Here is a 21757-nt window from a genome sequence, read left to right on the forward strand (position 1 = left end):
TATATGTGATATATATATATGACTACAATTTGGACATTAAGATATATAGATATAGATATAGATATGAAGGGTTGGAGGGAGAGGCAAGAAGGCAGTAAGTCAGAGATAGAAGAGACAAAGAGACAGAGACACAGAAATTAATCTATATTACTATAGTAGCTAGATCTAGGCCATCCTGTTGAATATACTTTTATTTCTCCTGTTGCTCATTTTTAAAAGTTTTATTGATTCTGTTCCTAAAATATATCTTTGCTTTAAAATAACTACTATTTTTCTGTTCTGATGTCATGAAGGCCATTTTACTAAATTCTATAAAAACAATGATAAAAATACATTTTTATTAATTGAACAAAGGGCACTCCTAAATGACTGAAGATATGTGCCAAAAATGGCAAAGAAAGATGGTTTCATGTATTTTTCTATTTGTATGCCTCTTGAGTAGAGGCTATTGTCTATTTGAGATTTGAAAGTGGCTATATTTTTCCTAGAATTTTTAGTGCAATTTCATAGCTAGCATTGTTTAACAAGGCATTAAATATAATAGAGACGATAATAACAACAGTCTTAATAAATAATATGGAAAGAAAGACACAATGTAGAAATGGACAGATAATCATTCTTAGAATCAAGAAGACCTTAATTCAATCCTATCTTTGACATCTACTGGTAATGCTACACTAGGCAAGCAAATGACCCACTCACCTTTTTAAGACTCAGTAGCTAAACAATTATCACGTTTCATTGGTAAGGAGAATTTGCTCCAAACAAATTCACTATACTGATGAAATCCTAAAGGTAATATAATACTTTTAAGATTTGTGAAGTACTTTACATATATGTAAACAGCTCATGTGCTCTTTATGTAAAATTTTTGAAGGCAACCCCCTAGTAAGTCTCAATCCTTACTACTACTTTCTTGATCTATACATATAGAGAGCTATACAGATCTCATAAGTCCCTATTATTTGGAAAGTCTTGGGGAGGATAAAGCTGATTGTCAGTACTCAGGAGAAGACAAGAAAGCCAGATGTACTCAATATTTTTCTGTATTTATGGAGAGTATAAATATAGTAGTGTTGTGCCTATCTATGCTAATTATTCACCTCCACTGAACCAATTCTGGCTTTTCCTTCACCTTCATTTAGGGTAATGATAATCAGTTAATTAATTAATAATGATTTGATTAATTATATTATATATGTATAAATAATATAATATTTAAATAATGCATACTTATTAAATTAAGAAGTTATTAAATAATTTTTCTGTGTCAGACTTTGTGTTTAAATCCTACGGATATAGATACAAAAAGTAATTAGTCCCTGAAAGTATAATATCAGCAAGCATATAAAACAGATTTGTAAAATGTGACCCATAATAATTAACTACTTGGAAGAGTATTTATGAAGAGATCTGTGCAACCAATAACAACAACAAAATAACAACAAATTTCTTTTTAAATGTCCATAAGGAGATAAGGAGGCAAGAGTGAAAGTACAAGTAAAAGGGAAGTGATAGTAGAGGGTAAAAAACAGTCAAACATTGAGGGCCAAACCTTACAAAATTCTGTCTAAATTAAATAAAAATGTATTGTGGAATTGAATTATGGAATAAGATGACATATAAAAAGGGGAGGTGAGACTATAGAGGGCAATACCTGATGTGATGCATTCAAATCAAAGATTAACAAGGCAGAAAAAATAGCCCTTATACACTCTCAGAGCTTATAAGAGAATGAACTAGGAGACAAAGTCAGCGATTTTAAAAGGAGGAAACAAAGAAGGAAGATCTCATTTCATTAATTGAAGGGGATGAAGCTGATGAAATGTTTCTATAAAAGAGTGAGATTCCATAAAGGGAGATGGAGATTTTTACAATGGATATTATCTTCAGGAATCTGGGATTTAGAGCACTCATCCTGGCCCTTGAGAAGGGGATTTAGAACATCTTGTGGCACCTTATTTCTATAGAGTGAAAGAGTATGGATGCAAGAAAGAGATTTTAAGAAAATAGGAAAGAAGAACCTAGAGAAAGGCATAGGTCAATAATGAACAAGACAATTAGAGATATAGAAAAATTCCTACCAAGGGCTAATATTCTATCACCTGAAGAAACTAATATCTCTGAGAGTCGGTCATAACATAAAAAGAAAAGAAAAAAGATAAACAGGAATTTTTTGAGAGAAAACAAAAAATAAGTATCTAAAATTTAGAGGAATACAGAGATTAAAGAATGACTAAATAAGTTGTAAGCTATTTGAGCCATGAATCAAAAAATAAAAATCCAAAGGGAAAATCAATAATGAAGAGAATGAAAAAAGAAAATATTTTCAGAAAAAGGTACACTAATTGATGAAACTAAAAGGCAAAGTGAGAGAAAAGAATTGTACTTGATTAAATAAAGTAGGAAAAAAGAGGAAAGAATTCAATGATAAAAGAAAAAAACAGAAAGAAAATAAGGAAAAACTCCAAAATTAGGTATTATTCACTTGTAGAAAATATTTATTCATCTCTATACAAAAGGGAAGGGAGAGGTTTTAGGGTAAAGGGAATAGAATTGGGAAGAATAAAGTTACTAAAGTTAAAATATATTAAGCCAAAATATTTGAAATTAAATTATGCTGTATTTGCAGAGTAAGAAAGACAAATCCCTAATTTTGGAGGGAGAGAGATTGGAGAGAAATAAAGAAAAATAGAAACCTAGCATTGATAATTTTAAATATGAATTGGCTAAATAATTCAATAAAAAGAGATATACCATGTTCTATATGCATTCAAAATATATACAATCTTAATATTTAAATGGATATATAATCTTAAATTAAAGATATATTATAATAAAAATTAGAAGAAATATATCACATACCTCTCCCAGATATTAGCAGATGCATCCTTAACCAAAAAAGGATAGAAGCAAATACAAAAGATTAAAGGTAAATAACTTTATTAAATGAAATTTAAATTAATTAATTAAATGAAACCAAAAAGCTTTGGCACAAACAAAATTAATGCAACTAGGATAAAAAAAGAAATTAAATGGGGAAAATTTTTGTATCAATTTTTTCTGATGAGGTATGCTATTCAAGATAGATAAACAACACATAATGTGTGTCTACATATATGTTTATGTGTGTGAATGTCATATTTTACATATATATGGTGTGTTAATATAATAAAATACAAAGAATATTCCTCAGTAGATAAATGCTCACTTTACATGAATAAACAGTTCTCAAAGGAAGAACTACAAACTACAAATAACTATATGAAATAATGCTTCAAATCACAAATAATTAGAAAAATTAAAATCAAAATAACCCTGAGATGTTTCATATCTTTAAAATTGGAAAAGATGACAAAAAAGTGGAAAAGTCAGTATTGTTGGATGTACATTAAAGATTAGACAGCATGGACTTCCGGTTAAGATGGCGGAGAGGAGGCTCACAGTTGCATAAGCTCCGCGCTTTCTCTCACTATCCACTTCATTACAAGCCTCTGAATCAATGCTTGACTGAAAAAAACCCACAAAAAGTTACCAAGAGAAGCCATCCTTGAGATCCGCCAAGAAAGGTCTGTCTTTACTGGAGGGCTGGGGCGGTTTTAGATCGGGCGCAGGCTGAGGGCAGCGGCAGTGAGAGCACGGGAGCAGAGCTGAGAGGGGGTGGGGAGTGATCGTAGCCGTCTCTGTGGGAGAGCTTCGCTACAGGTTTGGAACCTGCAGCAAGTCAACAGCCCAGCAGAGAAGCTAAAAACACCGGGGCTGAAGAATACAACCGCAAACAGCTGGAGTCTCTCAGGACCTGGCCCCCCCCCCTTCCCCCCCTCAGTGACTCAGCACGCTTTGGGATCTCAGAGCGCAGGCGCAGCACAGTCCTGCTAGTGCCTCACTGCTGCCACCTGCAGTCTGTAGAGGAAGCTCGATAACACACCCAGCCCCCCCCCCCAAAGAAAGACTCCAGTTTTTTCTGTTTTTCTTTGGTAGTTTATCTCTGATTAATAGACAGAATGAGCAAGAAGCTGAAGAGGACTTTAACCCTTGACAGCTTCTATACAGATAGAGAGCAGACTCTAAATCCTGAGGAGACTAAAAACAGGCAGTCCCCAGGTGATTCCCCAAAGGAGGAGATCGTCTGTTCCTCAGCACAGATGAACCTCATAGAAGTGATTAAAAAGGCTCTCACAAGGGAGCTAGAAGAAAAATGGGGAAAGCAGAGTGAGGCTTGGCAAAAGGAGAGGGAGGCTTGGGAAAAGGAGAGGGAGGCTTGGCAAAAGAGCCTGGAGAAAGTTAAAGAGAGAGTGGATAAAGAAGTAAAATCCTTGAAAAATAGGATTAGTGAACTGGAAACAGAAAACAGCTCTCTAAAAAACAAAATGGGCGAAATGGAAAAAAATTCCACAGAACAAAAGAACTCAATTGGACAATTAGAGAAAGATTTAAAAAAGTGAGTGAAGAGAATACTTCACTGAAAATCAGAATTGAACAAGTGGAATTGAATGACTCGAGGAGACAAGAAGAATCAGTCAAGCAAATCCAAAAAAATCAAACAATGGAGAAAAATGTGAAATACCTTCTGGGGAAGACAACAGACCTGGAAAACAGATCCAGGAGAGACAATCTGAGAATCATTGGACTCCCAGAAAAACATGATGAAAAAAAGAGCCTGGACACTGTCTTCCAGGAAATTATCAAAGAGAACTGCCCAGAAGTCATAGGAACAGAGGAAAAAATAAACATTGAAAGGATTCATCGATCACCCACTGAAAGGGATCCTAAAATCAAAACACCAAGGAATATAGTGGCCAAATGCCAGAACCCTCAGGTGAAAGAAAAAATATTGCAAGCGGCTAGAAAAACCCAATTCAAGTATCAAGGAGCCACAATAAGGATCACCCAGGATCTGGCAGCATCCACATTAAAAGATCGAAGGGCCTGGAATATGATATTCCGAAAGGCTAAGGAACTTGGTATGCAACCAAAAATAACTTACCCAGCGAGAATGAGCATCTTTTTCCAGGGAAGAAGATGGACATTCAACGAAGTAAGCGAATTTCATCTATTTCTGATGAAAAAACCAGAACTTAACAAAAAGTTTGATCTACAAATATAGAACTCAAGAGAAATCTAAAAAGGTAAAGATTAATCTTGGGAACTATATTTTGACTATATAGATGTATAAAGAATACATGTATACCTTGTTCTAGAAATTGATGTGGAAAGGACATTGTACCAGAAAAAGGGTAAAGTGGGGGTAGTACATCTCATGAAGAGGCATAGGAAACCTATTATATCTGAGAGAAAGAATGGAGGGGGATGAATATAGTGGGTATCTTACTGCCTTCAGAATTGGCTTTAAGTGAAAAATCTTAAGACATATTCAATCTATGGTGAAACTTCTCCCATCTCATTGAAAAGTGAGAAGGGAAAAGTGGAAAGGGAAGGAATAAGCTAAGCGGAAGGGAATACGGGAACTGGGAGGGAAAGGGGTAAGATAGGGGGAGGAACTCTAAGGCGGGGGGAGGGACACTAAAAAGGGAGGGCTGTGAGAAGCAAGGGGTGCTCACAAGCTTAATACTTGGAAGGGGGGAAAGGGGAAAGAAGGGAGGAAAGCATAAACCGGGGTTAACAAGATGGCAAGTAATACAGAATTGGTCATTCTAACCATAAACGTGAACGGGGTAAACTCCCCCATAAAGAGGAAGCGGTTAGCAGAATGGATTAAAAGCCAGAATCCTACAATATGTTGTTTACAGGAAACACACCTGAAGCGGGGAGATACATGCAGGTTAAAGGTAAAAGGTTGGAGCAAAATCTACTATGCTTCAGGTGAAGTCAAAAAAGCAGGGGTAGCCATCCTGATCTCAGATCAAGCTAAAGCAAAAATTGACCTAATTAAAAGAGATAAGGAAGGACACTATATCTTGCTAAAGGGTAGCATGGATAATGAAGCACTATCTATATTAAACATATATGCACCAAGTGGGGTAGCATCTAAATTCTTAAAAGAGAAACTAAGAGAGCTGCAAGAAGAAATAGACAGTAAAACTATAATAGTGGGAGATCTTAACCTTGCACTCTCAGAATTAGATAAATCAAACCAGAAAATAAATAAGAAAGAAGTCAAAGAGGTAAACAGAATACTAGAAAAGCTAGATATGATAGATCTCTGGAGAAAATGTAATGGAGACAGAAAGGAATACACTTTCTTTTCAGCAGTTCATGGAACCTATACAAAAATTGACCATATATTAGGACATAAAAACCTCAAACTCAAATGTAGTAAGGCAGAAATAGTAAATGCATCCTTTTCAGACCACGATGCAATGAAAATTACATTCAACAAAAAAGCAGGGGGAAGTAGACCAAAAAATAATTGGAAACTAAATAATCTCATACTAAAGAATGATTGGGTAAAACAGCAAATCATAGACATAATTAATAACTTCACCCAAGAAAACGATAATAATGAGACATCATACCAAAATGTATGGGATGCAGCCAAAGCGGTAATAAGGGGAAATTTCATATCTCTAGAGGCCTATTTGTATAAAATAGAGAAAGAGAAGGTCAATGAATTGGGTTTGCAATTAAAAATGCTAGAAAAGGAACAAATTAAAAACCCCCAGTCAAACACTAAACTTGAAATTCTAAAAGTAAAAGGTGAGATCAATAAAATTGAAAGTAAAAAAACTATTGAATTGATTAATAAAACTAAGAGTTGGTTCTATGAAAAAACCAACAAAATAGACAAACCCTTAGTAAATCTGATTAAAAAAAGGAAAGAGGAAAATCAAATTGTTAGTCTTAAAAATGAAAAGGGAGAACTCACCACTAACGAAGAGGAAATTAGAGCAATAATTAGGAGTTACTTTGCCCAACTTTATGCCAATAAATTCGACAACTTAAATGAAATAGAAAAATACCTCCAAAAATACAGCTTGCCCAAACTAACAGAGGAAGAAGTAAATATCCTAAACAGTCCCATCTCAGAAAAAGAAATAGAACAAACTATCAATCAACTCCCTAAGAAAAAATCCCCAGGACCAGATGGATTTACATGTGAATTCTACCAAACATTTAAAGAACAATTAACTCCAATGTTATATAAACTATTTGAAAAAATAGGGATTGAAGGAGTCCTACCAAACTCCTTTTATGACACAGATATGGTACTGATACCTAAACCAGGTAGGCTGAAAACAGAGAAAGAAAATTATAGACCAATCTCCCTAATGAATATTGATGCTAAAATCTTAAATAAAATATTAGCAAAAAGATTACAGAAAATTGTCACCAGGATAATACACTATGACCAAGTAGGATTTATACCAGGAATGCAGGGCTGGTTCAATATTAGGAAAACTATTAGCATAATTGACTATATCAATAACCAAACAAACAAAAACCACATGATCATCTCAATAGATGCAGAAAAAGCATTTGATAAAATCCAACATCCATTCCTAATAAAAACACTTGAGAGCATAGGAATAAATGGACTTTTCCTTAAAATAGTCAGGAGCATATATTTAAAACCATCAGTAAGCATCATATGCAATGGGGAAAAACTGGAACCTTTCCCAGTAAGATCTGGAGTGAAGCAAGGTTGCCCACTATCACCATTATTATTTAATATCGTATTAGAAACACTAGCCTCGGCAATAAGAGTCGAGAAAGATATAAAAGGAATTAGAGTAGGCAATGAGGAAACCAAACTATCACTCTTTGCAGATGATATGATGGTATACCTAGAGAACCCCAGAGATTCTACCAAAAAGCTATTGGAAATAATTCATAATTTTAGCAAAGTAGCTGGCTACAAAATAAATCCCCATAAATCCTCAGCATTTTTATACATCACCAACAAAACCCAACAGCAAGAGATACAAAGAGAAATTCCATTCAGAATAACTGTTGATACCATAAAATATTTGGGAATCTATCTACCAAAGGAAAGTCAGGAATTATATGAGCAAAATTATAAAAAAGTCTCCACACAAATAAAGTCAGACTTAAATAATTGGAAAAATATTAAGTGCTCTTGGATCGGCCGAGCGAACATAATAAAGATGACAATACTCCCTAAACTAATCTATTTATTTAGTGCTATACCAATCAGACTTCCAAGAAAATATTTTATTGATCTAGAAAAAATAACAACAAAATTCATATGGAACAATAAAAAGTCGAGAATCTCAAGGGAATTAATGAAAAAAAAATCAAATGAAGGTGGCCTAGCTGTACCTGATCTAAAATTATATTATAAAGCAGCAGTCACCAAAACCATTTGGTATTGGCTAAGAAATAGATTAGTGGATCAGTGGAAAAGGCTAGGCTCACAAGACAGAATAGTCAACTATAGCAATCTAGTGTTTGACAAACCCAAAGCCCCTAACTTCCGGGAAAAGAATTCATTATTTGATAAAAACTGCTGGGATAATTGGAAATTAGTATGGCAGAAATTAGGCATGGACCCACACTTAACACTATATACCAAGATAAGATCAAAATGGGTCTATGACCTAGGCATAAAGAACGAGACTATAAATAAATTAGAGGAACATAGAATAGTTTATCTCTCAGACTTGTGGAGGAGAAAGAAATTTGTGACCAAAGATGAACTAGAGACCATTACTGATCACAGAATAGAAAATTTCGATTACATCAAATTAAAAAGCCTTTGTACAAATAAAACTAATGCAAACAAGATTAGAAGGGAAGCAACAAACTGGGAAAACATTTTCACAGTTAAAGGTTCTGATAAAGGCCTCATTTCCAAAATATATAGAGAACTGACTCAAATTTATAAGAAATCAAGCCATTCTCCAATTGATAAATGGTCAAAGGATATGAACAGACAATTTTCAGAGGATGAGATTGAAACTATTACCACTCATATGAAAGAGTGTTCCAAATCATTATTGATAAGAGAAATGCAAATTAAGACAACTCTGAGATACCACTACACACCTGTCAGATTGGCTAAGATGACAGGAAAAAATAATGATGAATGTTGGAGGGATGCGGGAAAACTGGGACACTAATGCATTGTTGGTGGAGTTGTGAACGAATCCAACCATTCTGGAGAGCAATCTGGAATTATGCCCAAAAAATTATCAAAATGTGCATATCCTTTGATCCAGCAGTGTTTCTATTGGGCTTATATCCCAAAGAAATACTAAAGAAGGGAAAGGGACCTGTATGTGCCAAAATGTTTGTAGCAGCCCTGTTTGTAGTGGCTAGAAACTGGAAAATGAATGGATGCCCATCAATTGGAGAATGGCTGGGTAAATTGTGGTATATGAATGTTATGGAATATTATTGTTCTGTAAGAAATGACCAGCAGGATGAATACAGAGAGGCTTGGAGAGACCTACATGAACTGATGCTAAGTGAAATGAGCAGAACCAAGAGATCATTATACACTTCGACAATGATATTGTATGAGGACATATTTTGATGGAAGTGGATTTCTTTGACAAAGAGACCTGAGTTTCAATTGATAAATGACGGACAAAAGCAGCTACACCCAAAGAAAGAACACTGGGAAACGAATGTGAACTATCTGCATTTTTGTTTCTCTTCCCGGATTATTTATACCTTCTGAATCCAATTCTCCCTACGCAACAAGAGAACTGTTCGGTTCTGCAAACATATATTGTATCTAGGATATACTGCAACATATCCAACATATAAAGGACTGCTTGCCATCTAGGGGAGGGGGTGGAGGGAGGGAGGGGAAAAAAAATCGGAACAGAAATGAGTGTAAATATAATGTAATTATTAAATAAAAAAATTAAAATTAAAAAAAAAATAAAAAAAAAAAGATTAGACAGCATGAAAGAGTAAAATTGTTTGGGGAGGCAATTTGAAATCATGCAGATAAAAATCACCAAAATGCCCATATTTTTCCAACCCAGAGATTTCATAATTGAGTTTAAACCCCAATAAGGCCATCAATAAGAAAAAATAGCAGCTCTTTTTTTGTGGTGATGAAGAGCTAGAAACAAAGTATATGCCTACCAGTTGGGGAATAGCTAAGCAAATTGTGGTACACAAATATTGTGGAATATTTTTATGTTTTTAAAAATGATAAATGTAATGAATTCAAAGAAACATGGAAAGATTCCATAAATTTATGGATAATTGTGTGGACAGAGGCAAGAAAATAATATACATGGCAATATAAACAGAAAGAACTCCTCCCTCCTAATCCCTCTCCTCCATTAAGAAGATAAATGCAAAATCATGTTGTGAAAAAAAAGTAGGCTCTGTCCCACCCCATCCTCCAAAAAACTCAAGAAAAATAAAGTTCAAAAAGAGGATGCTTCAACCTGCATTCAGACACAATCATTTCCTTCTCTGGGGACAGATAACATTTTTTATCATAAGTCCTTCAAAGCTGTCTTGGATCATTGCACTGTTAAGAATAGCCATGTCATTCACAGCTGATCATCTCACAATATTGCTATTACTTAATACTTAGTACATTTCTCTTTGCATAAAGGAATGGAAGTCTTTCCAGGTTTCTCCAAGAAAATCCTGCTCATCATTTCTTACAGCTCAATAGTATTCCATCAAAATCACATGCCAACACTTATTCAGCCATTCCCCAATTGATGGAAATCCCCTCAAGGGGTACTGCTATAAATATTCTTTATACATACAGGTCCTTTTCCTTTTTTAAAGATCTCTTTTGGTTTGGTACAGTGCCATTCCTGAAGTCAGGAGGACCTGAGTTCAAATGTGGTCTCAGACTTCTTCTTAGCTGTGTGACTCTGGGCAAGTCACTTAACCCCAATTGCCTCAGGAAAAAAAAATTGGGGTTACAGAGCTAATAGTGGTATGGCTAAGTCAAAGGATATACATGATTTTATAGTCTTTTGGGCATAGTTCCAAATTTCTCTATAGAATGGCTGAATTAGTTCACAATCCCACCAATAGTGCATTAATGTCTCATTTTTTCTCACATTTCTTCCAACATTTGTCAGTTTTCTCTTCTAGCCTATTAGCTATTCTAATAGGTATGAGATAGTATCTCAGAATTGTTTCAACTTGCATTTCTCTAGTCAATATCATATGGATATTGATTTTATTATTATTTTCTCTGAAAACTTCATATCTTTGGATGAATTATCAGTTGGGGAATGGTCCTTTGACTAAGGTCCTTAATATGTTTAAGAAATGAGGTCTTTATCAGAGAAACTTGCTTCAAATTTTTTTTCACAATTACTATTGCTGTCTTCCCCCTTTCCCATTTTTCTATTCTCTCTCTCTTTTCACTATTCCACTCGAAAGTCTTTTGCTTTTGACTACATATTCCCCCAATGAATGTTTAGAGCCTTATATAGGAAGATAGCAGTGGAACAATAGAGTGATCCAAACATTCAGAATTTCAGCTTGAAATTATGAAAAAAAAAAGATTAATCTGCCCTAATACATGGTCAATTTTTGTGTAGGTGCCATTTTCCATAAAGAAAAAAGTATACCCCCTTTCTAGTTCCATTTAGCTTGCTACAGAGGCCTATCATATCTAACTTTTCTAAAATTCTATTTATATCTTTAACTTCTTTCTTTGTTATTTTATGATTAAATTTATTTCATTCTTTGAGGAGAAAATTGTGGTCTCCCACTACCATAGTTTTGCTGTCTACTTCTTTCTTTAATTCACTTAACTTTTCCTTTTAGAATTTGGATGCCATGACATTTGGTGCATAAATTTAGTTTTAATCCTACTTTCTTTGACTTCTACAATCTCATATTCTAGGATCTCTTATCCTTTAATGTGGAAAGTGATAGATCTTATGGCTCAATGATATTTCAATGTTTTTAACTTGCTGCTTGCAATATTTTGTCCTTTTCCTGGGAGCTTTGGAATCTGGCAACAAAATAAATCTCCCAAGAGGAAGTTTTTATTTTGGGATCTCTTTTAGGAAGTGATTGCTTTATTCTTTCAATTTCTATTTCTGGTTTTAAGATATAAGGGCATTTTGCCTTGATAATTTTTTGAAATATGATGAAATAAGTTCTTTTTTGCTCATAGCTTTCAGACAGTTCAATAATTCATATACTATCTCTCCTCAGTCTAGTTTTGGGCCAGTTTTTTATGATATATTTCATATCCTATGTTTTCATTGTTTTCATTTTTTGTTGTTTCTTGGTGGCTTGTAGACTTTATTGCCCAATTCTAACTTTTCAAGAATTTTTTTTTAGTAAGCTTTTATACCGTCTTTCCCATTTGACTAATTCTGCTTCTTAAGATTTTATTCTCTTTAGTGGATTTTATTTTGCCTCTTTTACTATTCTATTCTGTTTTCTAGAGTGTTATTTCCTTCAATATTTATTGTGCCTCTCTTATGAAGCTATTGTTATCTTTTTGTAGTTTTTCTTGCATCATTTTCATTTGCTTACTCAATTTCCCCTTTATATTTTTTATTTGATTTTTTTAACTCTTTCAGGAGTTCTTATTGGGCTTGTATTCAATTTACATTTTTCTTTAAGACTTTTACTGTAGTTTGAAATTAATATTTTCTTGACAGTCTCTTTCTTGACTTTTAACTTCATGATAAACTTGGTCTTTGCTCTCATGGTCCAGTCCATGTACTGTCCTAAGTTTCAGGACTTTCTTGCTGTTTTCAGAGCTACCTATGGGAGTATATTGGTTTGTAGTGAAGAGGATTTGGGGAGAACTCAGATGATTCCTTCTCAATCCACCGTCTAGGGGTTTTACTTCTCGAAGTTCCTTCTTGCCTTTCTTATGTCCTAGACAGCTAACTTTAATGCAGTCATTTCAAGCTATCCTTCTAATTCCAGTCAAGACCTTTTTTTTTTCATTCCTCATAAATTTGTAAAAATTGAAAAAAAGTTTTTTTGGACTTCATTTAACAAATTACCAACTTAACACCTCTGTTACCTGTCTCTTCCTACCTCTTCAAAAGGCAGGGGGAGAGGAAGGAGGAATAATGGCTTAGGTATAGCTGAAGACTTCCCACAAGATATTGATTCATATAGAAAACCTGAAACCACTTCACAAAACAGAATTTCTCTTAAGTATATATATATATGGGGGGTTGTATACATATACACTTAGTTTAAGTCAGTATCACTTTATTTTTTGTAAACCTATGTTTTCCCCCCCAGTGTGGCTTCTACATAAATGAGAAGTTAAAGAAACTCCAAGAATTAATTTTGAGAACCTGTCTACTGGTGAAACAAAAAAAATGTCACTTGTTAGTTTTATGCATAATTGTTTTCCTTCATATGTGTCACAAATAAAGGTTTAAAGTTTTCAGCAAAAGGTGACAAACAATGATGACAGAACAGATGTTAAGACTTCCTTCGAGTTGGAAAGATCATCATGTCTTTGTACTTTAAAAATATATAAATCATCTCATATAACAAGCCAGGAATAGAAATACGATTCTTGTACACAAATCCACCTCTATCAAGTTCTTATTACTTATTTAGGATGTTTTGAAGTTGAAGTTTGAGAGTGAAGAATGAAATAGCAAAAAAGGTTTGTTACTACACTACAACATTAATATTAAATTAGAAAAATGCTAAATCTAATTCCAACTTGAAATTATATACATACTATTAACTAAGCTTTAATAATTAAATTTTAGTGGATTTTGCTTCCTATTTCTGCTTCTCTGTCTGTTTTTCTGTTTCTTTCTTTCTCTTAATATAATGGGAAAATATTTATCTGTTCATATACATAAACATGCATGTTCAGGAAGCCCCATCTGTTTACAGATATCACCTTCATTAGACATGTATATTTTGACCCCCCAAAAAAGTGACTCCCACACACATACCAAGAGTTACAACTATTCATTCCACTGTCTTGTAAAAGCACATGACAAGTGTTCTGATCAAGATTTAACTAAATTTGGTTTGCCTTTGCTATCTGGCAAAAGTAATACTCCAAATGACTTTTTGAACTCACAATTTTTAAAAATGGAAAAAAATGAAACTTCAAAAGAAAAATTCCATAGGAAAAAAGCAGATGGATTTTCTTAAATTAATGTATATTGATGTCTTTTATAGTTTAACTATATATGCAATTTTATGCCCATAGTCCCAGTGGTATTCTAGGGCCAACTTAAACCATCTCTTAAGAGCCTATTATTAAATTGTCACATAAGAAATTGGAAGACATTTTAATTCAGGTCTTAATTTACTATATTACTGATTTCTGGACTTAAAATAGTGATAGAGAAAAAGTCAATAATATAAAATAATCTTAAAGGTCTGTCATATAAAAAAAAATTTTAGAAGAGTCAATTGTTGAATATTTATCTTCACACCATTGCATAATTCCCAATCTCTATAAGAGAGGAAAAGGAGATGGCTTCCTATAATTTCCTTTATGAGACTATTTGCTTATTATAATATTTCAACATTAAGTTTTAATTTTGACCTGTGATTTGATTTATGGTTCTTTCTATTTACATTGTTATATTCATCATGTATATTATTTTCCTGACTTATTGCTTTTAATAATTTTTATCTTAATTCAGGTTTGTTGTTGGGGCAAAATAAGGTACTTTGAAGACATTGAACAATTAACAAAAAGAGATTTATTTTACCCTAACACCAGAATGTTATTCAATAAGGATATAGTGGAAGTCCAACTTCTCTGTAGTTAGAGAAGTTGCCTATCTATGAAAACATGTCTAGTCATCAGGGTAGGCTATAGTAAAAGACAGGATGATTCCCAAGGTCTTCAAGAATCCAGCAAGTCTACTATATTCCACATAGTTGGAACTTTTTGTACTTTAGATGGCCATGAAACTATATCAGAGAAAAACAGTAAAACGGACCCAGAAATTAGTGTAGACAAAAATCTTCTCTGCTTTATCTTTGTCAAATGCCAAACATGTAGCCTGGAGCTAAGTCTATTGGAAGAAACCCTTTTTAGGAAAAAAAAAAAAAGGCCCTCCTGAGAGCACCCCCATTCCCTATAATATACTCTATTATCCAATAAGTACCAATTAAATTAGAAAAAAAAATAGTGGTCCTCAGGAGCCTATTGGCCTCAGGACCCACCCAATGAAGAGGAAAGTTCTAAACTGTGAACTAGGGTCAAGTATCAACTATTTGCACAAGTACTAATTTAACATCAGAGCTACCTAAGAAAGCACAATATTGAATGTACCATTTCCATCTATCAATAGAAGGCAAGACAATGTGACTAACACTTATTAAGCACTTACAACATGTGAGGAGATAGACTATGTGTTAGGGATACAGTGCAAGAGAGAACTTTCTGTCCATCATAATGTGACAATATGAACAAAAACTTAAATTAACCTAGAGAAGGACAAGAAAAGTATATTAGACTCCTTTCTAGGTAGAAACAAACTGTTTCTCATTAATATCAGTTGATAAATAAAGGGCAAGGAGCATTAGAAAGGTTCATAATTCATATTATTCATTTGGGGCCTAAAAGAAGACAAAATTGTCCCTGAGACCTGGTGACCTGGTTTCCTTGATGTATATGCATAGCTAATCTCTCAGGTATCCAAGAAGAGGAAAGATTTCTTCTCTAGTGATGGAGATAAAGGAAAAGGAAACTGAAATATTTCATTATATTAAATCACTTCACAATAACTCCTTACAATAAGATAGATGCCATCTAAATGTGTACAGTGGACTACAAGGACCTTAACAAATCCTATCATCATGTCTACCTCTATAGCTGCTTTGTCTTCTTTTAGGGAAAACTAATCCATATTCAGAGAGGGAAGGAGGAGGAACATGAGTCTGTTCAATGTTGGGAATGGAGAAAAAGAAGTTGAATCAGGGTATCATTTGGAACATATTTGTCCTATCACCAGTTTTGCATCAGTCCATGAATATGTTTCTCTGCTTCCTTGTTTTCATCATGCTCATCTGTTAAAGCAGAATAGCATTGCAATATAGCACACAGCATTAATGTACCATCACTTATTTCATAATTCTTCAAATAATTGGCATTTATTTTGTTCTTTATTATCACAACAAAATATTATTCTAAATATTTTGATATATTTTGAAAGAAGGGAATTTTAAATTTTTTATACTTTATCTCTAGCAACTAGTAATGCCCAGCAACTAGTAAGCATGTAAATATGTTTATTAAAGTGAATGACTATCTTGGGGAGATATGCCAAGCAGTGGAATATTGAGGTCACAAGATATGAACATTTTAGACACTTGGTTTATTTCAAATTGTTTTCTGAGATTGTTGTACCAATTTGTAACTTTACCAACAACATATTACTGTGACTGTCTTTCCACAGTCCCTCTAAAATTAACTATTCTGGAGTAATTAAATGGCACAGTAGATAGAGCACTGGCCCTAGAATCAGGAAGATCTGAATTCAAATCCAGTCGACATTTAACTTTTCCTAGCTGTATGACCCTGGGCAAGTTACTTAACCCAAATTGCCTCAGAAAAAAATAATGATTCCCGTCTTTTATCATCTTTTCCAATATTCTGGTTATGCAATGAAACTTCAGAGTTATTTTAATTTACAATTTCTTTAATAGATAACATTTATATAGTGTTTACTTTGTGCCAAATATTGTGCTAAGCATTTTGCAAATATTTTCTCATTTGATCATCACAATAATTCTGAGAGATAGGTGCTATTACTATTATTTCATTTTGGACTAGCTACTGTGCCACTAGTTGCTAGCAGCAGCAGCAGCAGCAGCAGTAGTAATAGTAGTAGTTGTTGTTGTTGTTGTAGTTATTGTTGTATAGTTGTAGTAGTAATTGTTATTGTAGAAGAAGAAAAAGAAGAAGAAAGAGGAGGAGGAGGAGGAGGAGGAGGAGGAGGAGGAGGAGGAGAAGAAGAAGAAGAAGAAAAAGAAGAAGAAGAAGAAGAAAAAAAGAAGAAGAAGAAGAAGAACAAGAAGAACAAGAAGAACAAGAAGAAGAAATGTGAAACATTTTTTCATGTGGTTCTTGATAGTTTTCTATTATGTGGAATTCTTTTCACAACTGTTTGTTCATATCCCTTTTTCACATATCTCTTGAGAAATGACTTTAAGGTTTATGCATTTCTATTAATTATATATTTTTGTGTATGAGGGGTGATTCTAAAAAATTGAGTAGGAAAAGGTAAAAGAGTAATTATATTATAAAATGGTGTGTGGAAAGAACTAATAGAAGAAGCAGGAGGTGGAAGGCTAGTAACATTGGGATCTTTTTCTCATCCAAATGAAAGAGGAAGCAACGTGTGCTTTTGGAAGAGAGTAGAGGTTTTCTGACTATATGGAGAGGTAAGAAAACTGAATAATAGGGTGGGGGTACTTTTCAAGAGGGTGTGTGAATTGGCATTTTTTCGGGGTAGAAATAGAGGAAAAGGGGAATTTGAGGGAATGTGGGGATATACCACATTTGTAATTTTATTCCATAGAGGGTAGAATTGCCTCCATTTTTATCCTTCCTTTTTCTCTACTCTTCAGTCTTACCCTATCTACTGATTCTTTCCCTGCTATCTATAAACACAACCAAGTTTACCCCATCCTTTTAAAAAAATCCTCATAGTTTCCACCATCCCTACAAATAATTATTCAAAAGGGTTCAGGATCTGTTTTGGCACATACTTTTTATCTAAATCACGCAATCTCTCCCTGCCCCAGGTGTACGTATCTTCATTGGTAGGGAAAATTTCAAAGAACCTAGAGCTGGAAGAGACATTAGAGAACCTTGGGTGCAAATTTCTCATTTTATAAGTGAGGAAAGTGAGTCACAAAGAGTTAAAGTAACTTAAACATTGAGATTGTAAACATCAAAGGGAATGCTTTGATGTAAGAAACTATGGCTAAATTTTGTGAATAGATGGTTTGTTGTGAGGGAGGAGAGAAATTCAAAGAAGGAATAATCAACCCAATTCCTTTCTCCTTCTTTCTCCCTACCTTTAATTACTATTCATGCCCAATTGGTTCTTCTGAAGTCTAAGACAGACAAGTTATCATCATCATCATCATCATTTGTAGTCAGATTCATAGGGGCAATATTTTTATATCACAATTTTTTTATCCATTTACTAATCAGTAAGCATCTATTTTATTTCCAGGGTTTTTGTATTTATTTGGGATTTTTTTCCTGCTACAAAAAGGGATGCCATTAATATTTTGATATGAATGAGATTTATCATTTTTTATTTCCTCTATAGAATGTGCCCAGTGCTAGAATCTGTAATCAGAGATTATGAACACTATCACTGATATTTCTCACATAATTCTAAATTGTTTTCCAGAACAGTTGGAACAAATCATAGCTTAGTGCACTTGCTTTCTACAATCCTATTAGTATTAAGTTCAAGTCCCAAGACCTGGTACTTACTATGTGACCACTGGGTCTCAATCTCCACATCTGAAGAATATGTGTGATATCTGAAATATAGTAGGGTTACTGTGAGACTCAAAATACCTTTTGAGGTATTCACACATGTATACATTCACATATGTATATATTTACATAAATATATACATATGATCCCTTCATAGACATATATATATGACATATATATAAAATCCACTATTGTACCATTTTCGCCATTTCATTATCATTACCCTCAACTTTGTAGTAGAAAATAAAATAGCTGCAAAATGAGACTTTGCCATTCTTCAAGGAAAGTATGAGAAATATGGCTTCTTGTCTATTCATCATTCCCAACCCTGGGTTCCTTTTTTGTTTCACTCAAATTTTAATAGTTTTGATTGTTATATTAGGCAGGTTTTTGAATTTTTAGGGTGAATCCCGTTTTCTTCTCTGCTATGATGGATGACTGCCTCCATTTTCCTGGTTAAATTACAAGACTTGAGAGATTAAACAGTAACAAAAAGGCATCTATTATTAACATGTATAGTGGAGAAATATAGTTCTATCACTTGATCTGTGCAGATGGGATTCATGCCATCCAACTTTGTGAGGAAACTGATATTCTGTCTGGGAACTGTAATTATGCCCTGAGCTAACAGCTTGTTTATTCTGTTTTTGCTTTTAGGTGACCTCATTCATTTGCCTCCTTATCTTCGAATGGATTTTTTGTTAAATCGAGGGGCCCCAGGCATCAGCAGAGACCAGAATTTAGGACAGGCTTGCTTGGAACCTCAGAAAAGTCGAACCTTGAAGTGTTCCACAGTCCTGGAGCCTATTCCAATGGAGGCATCCTCATCCACAAGAGAAGGACAGTCATGGCAAGCTGGTGCTGTGGCCCCATTACCTCAGAGAGAAGGAGTAGAACTGGGACAGGCAGCTAAAATGAGCAGCTCTCAAGAATCACTACTGGACTCTCGAGGCCACTTAAAAGGCAACAACCCCTATGCCAAATCCTACACCTTGGTATAACAAGCAGAGTATGGCTGGACAGTGGCTGTAAATACAATTAAAAACAAATTCAATTAAAGCTACTTTTTTAAGAAAAAACTGGATTCTGATATTTATAATTAAAGAAAATTGTCAAAATATTTTAAAAAAAGGTAAAAAACAAACAAAAAAAAAAGAAACCACAGATACTTCAAAGACTCCCCTGCTTTTTTTCTGTCTGAGTGTGATCTTCATCTGACTGGGCATCTGATGTTTTTGGGTAAAAGAAGTCCGGTTTTCTGATCTTCACAGGATGTTGAATTTTTACTGATTTTTCTACAAAGTGCATGGGGGACAAACAAAACATTCTGGCTGGAAGTCAATCACACAAGATTAAAGAAAAACAGGGGGTAATCACCTTATTTGTGGATTTTAAGGGACATTGATTTTAGGGGAAGGAAAAGTCTTTAATCATGTTTGCACACTTTTTTTTTTCCAATTAGAAAATGGGTCCTCAATTGAGCTTTTTGTTGCTGTTGTTGTTGTTGTTACCGTTAATTAGAATGAGTCTTGTCTGTGAAGGGGGGAGGGGAGTGTTAATTTGTTTTTTTTTTTCCTTTTTGTTTGTTTTTTAGTTTAACCAGAAACTTTGCATTTTGTCTAAATGAAATAAACAAAAAAAGTTGTCTGTTTCTGATGTATTCTGGCATTTCCTAGTTAGACAAATGATTAAGACTAAACCTAGCACCTTATTTAGTGATGCAAAATGAAAAGCACCACTACTTATACTGTCTCTGGGTGCCACTGAGATTTATAAGCAACACAGAAAAAATGAAGTCCCTGACATCAAGTAATTTGCATCAAGCCAAAGGGCCCCATATTAAACTCCTGTCACAATTGAAAATTAGAAGAGCCAAGACAAGACAGTTGGGCACCACGGGTAAAGTACAGATCTGCCCATAAGAGTAACTACAAACTATGCTCCCTCTGAGTATGCACACCAGAGACTTTGAGTATTTTTGTAACAAATGTAAAGTGATTTATCACAAAATGAATCATGCTGTGGTGAGCAGAATATCCCAGAATTAATAAAATGTCTATTTATACAAATATTTTAAATTATCCTTCATTGATCTCTTTTTTTCCCAGTCACAATCCCACATTGCTGTTTAGGCACATGATTGTCTTTGTTACCATTGATTCTAACAATAATGATTAAGTATTATGAAGCCTCAACCTCGGATGCTTACCAATTGTGTGACCCTGGGCAAGTCATTGTTTGCCCCAGCTTCGTAATTTGTAAAATGGACTGAAGAAAGAAATGGAAAACTACTCCATTATCTTTATCTGGAAAACCTTATAATGGGGTCATGAAGGGTCAGACAATTGAAATGCCTGAACAATAACATTTTGATGCCTTATTATTAACTATATTCCTTCCCCTTCTCCTCATGCCCATATTCCAGTCCTAGCCACCAGTTAACGGCTGAGGAATCAATAACATTTAGCTTCCAATAATCTAGCCTATTCTATAATGAAGTCCACATTTACCTCATTTTCTTCAGTAGTAGCCCTAGTAAATAGAACCAGAGTCTCAAATAAACCAAATGCTATTTTTTATTTGTATATTGGGTCAAAATTGGGCCATGTTGTGCCCAGAGAAAAAACTGATCACAATAAATATTGTTTATCTGAAGACTAGGTTTGTTTATATTGTTAATCTTTTCAAACCTAAAAGGGTACACTTATGGTTATTTAAAAATCAATACTTCTTCTTTCTTGGTTCTTTAGTATTTAACATTCAGAGTGCTTTGCAGCAAGCTCCCTAGGTTAGGAACAGAATTAATTGTTTCCTTTCACAAATTTCATTTCATTTCACATTTCACCTATAATCTTTAGAAGCATCACTGAAATCTTTTTGTCTGCAACCAAAATGTAACTACTTAACAAAATTAATATTAGAAACACTGTCAGATTGTTACAGTATCATTATGGAACACTGTCAATGAAGTGAGTTTCTTGTGTAGGCATAGATTTGGGATTTCTCACAAGCCTTATACTTCTTATTTCTCCTAGGATTTCATAATTAGTCAGTAGAGAAATATGACCATTCCAAATGCGCAACCCATTTTATTGACAAAGGCATATAAATGGCACTACTCTGTGTGTGTTTTTTTTTAATTTCCTTTTTTCAGTTCAAGAAAAAGTGTTTTGTCCCAGTTCAGTAAACTAAAGCTGAACAAAACGAGGATGCAAATTTACATGATGCTCTTCAGTCATGTCCAATTCTTTGTAAACTTATTGGGGATTTTCTTGGTAAAGACATTGGAGTCATTTATCATTTTCTTCTCCAGCTCATTTACAGATGAGGAACTTAGGTAAACTGGATTAAGTGACTTGTCCAGGGTCACACAGATGGCAAGTATCTGAGTCTAGATTTGAACTCAGGAA

The 21757-nt window shown here is 34.1% G+C and overlaps 1 protein-coding gene across 1 annotated transcript in view; it reads left to right on the forward strand.

Annotated features, from left to right (window-relative positions):
• Positions 1–19998, forward strand: part of DSCAM (DS cell adhesion molecule) — an 818605-nt gene extending 798607 nt beyond the window's left edge. The window contains exon 33 of the mRNA XM_051990574.1: positions 19005–19998. Within this exon, the coding sequence (XP_051846534.1) occupies positions 19005–19348 (344 nt within the window). The 3' untranslated portion in view covers positions 19349–19998. The remainder of the gene's footprint in view (positions 1–19004) is intronic.
• The last annotated feature ends 1759 nt before the right edge of the window (positions 19999–21757 follow it).

This window comes from Antechinus flavipes, chromosome 3, assembly GCF_016432865.1.
Source record: "Antechinus flavipes isolate AdamAnt ecotype Samford, QLD, Australia chromosome 3, AdamAnt_v2, whole genome shotgun sequence".
In the NCBI taxonomy this organism is placed as follows: domain Eukaryota; kingdom Metazoa; phylum Chordata; class Mammalia; order Dasyuromorphia; family Dasyuridae; genus Antechinus; species Antechinus flavipes.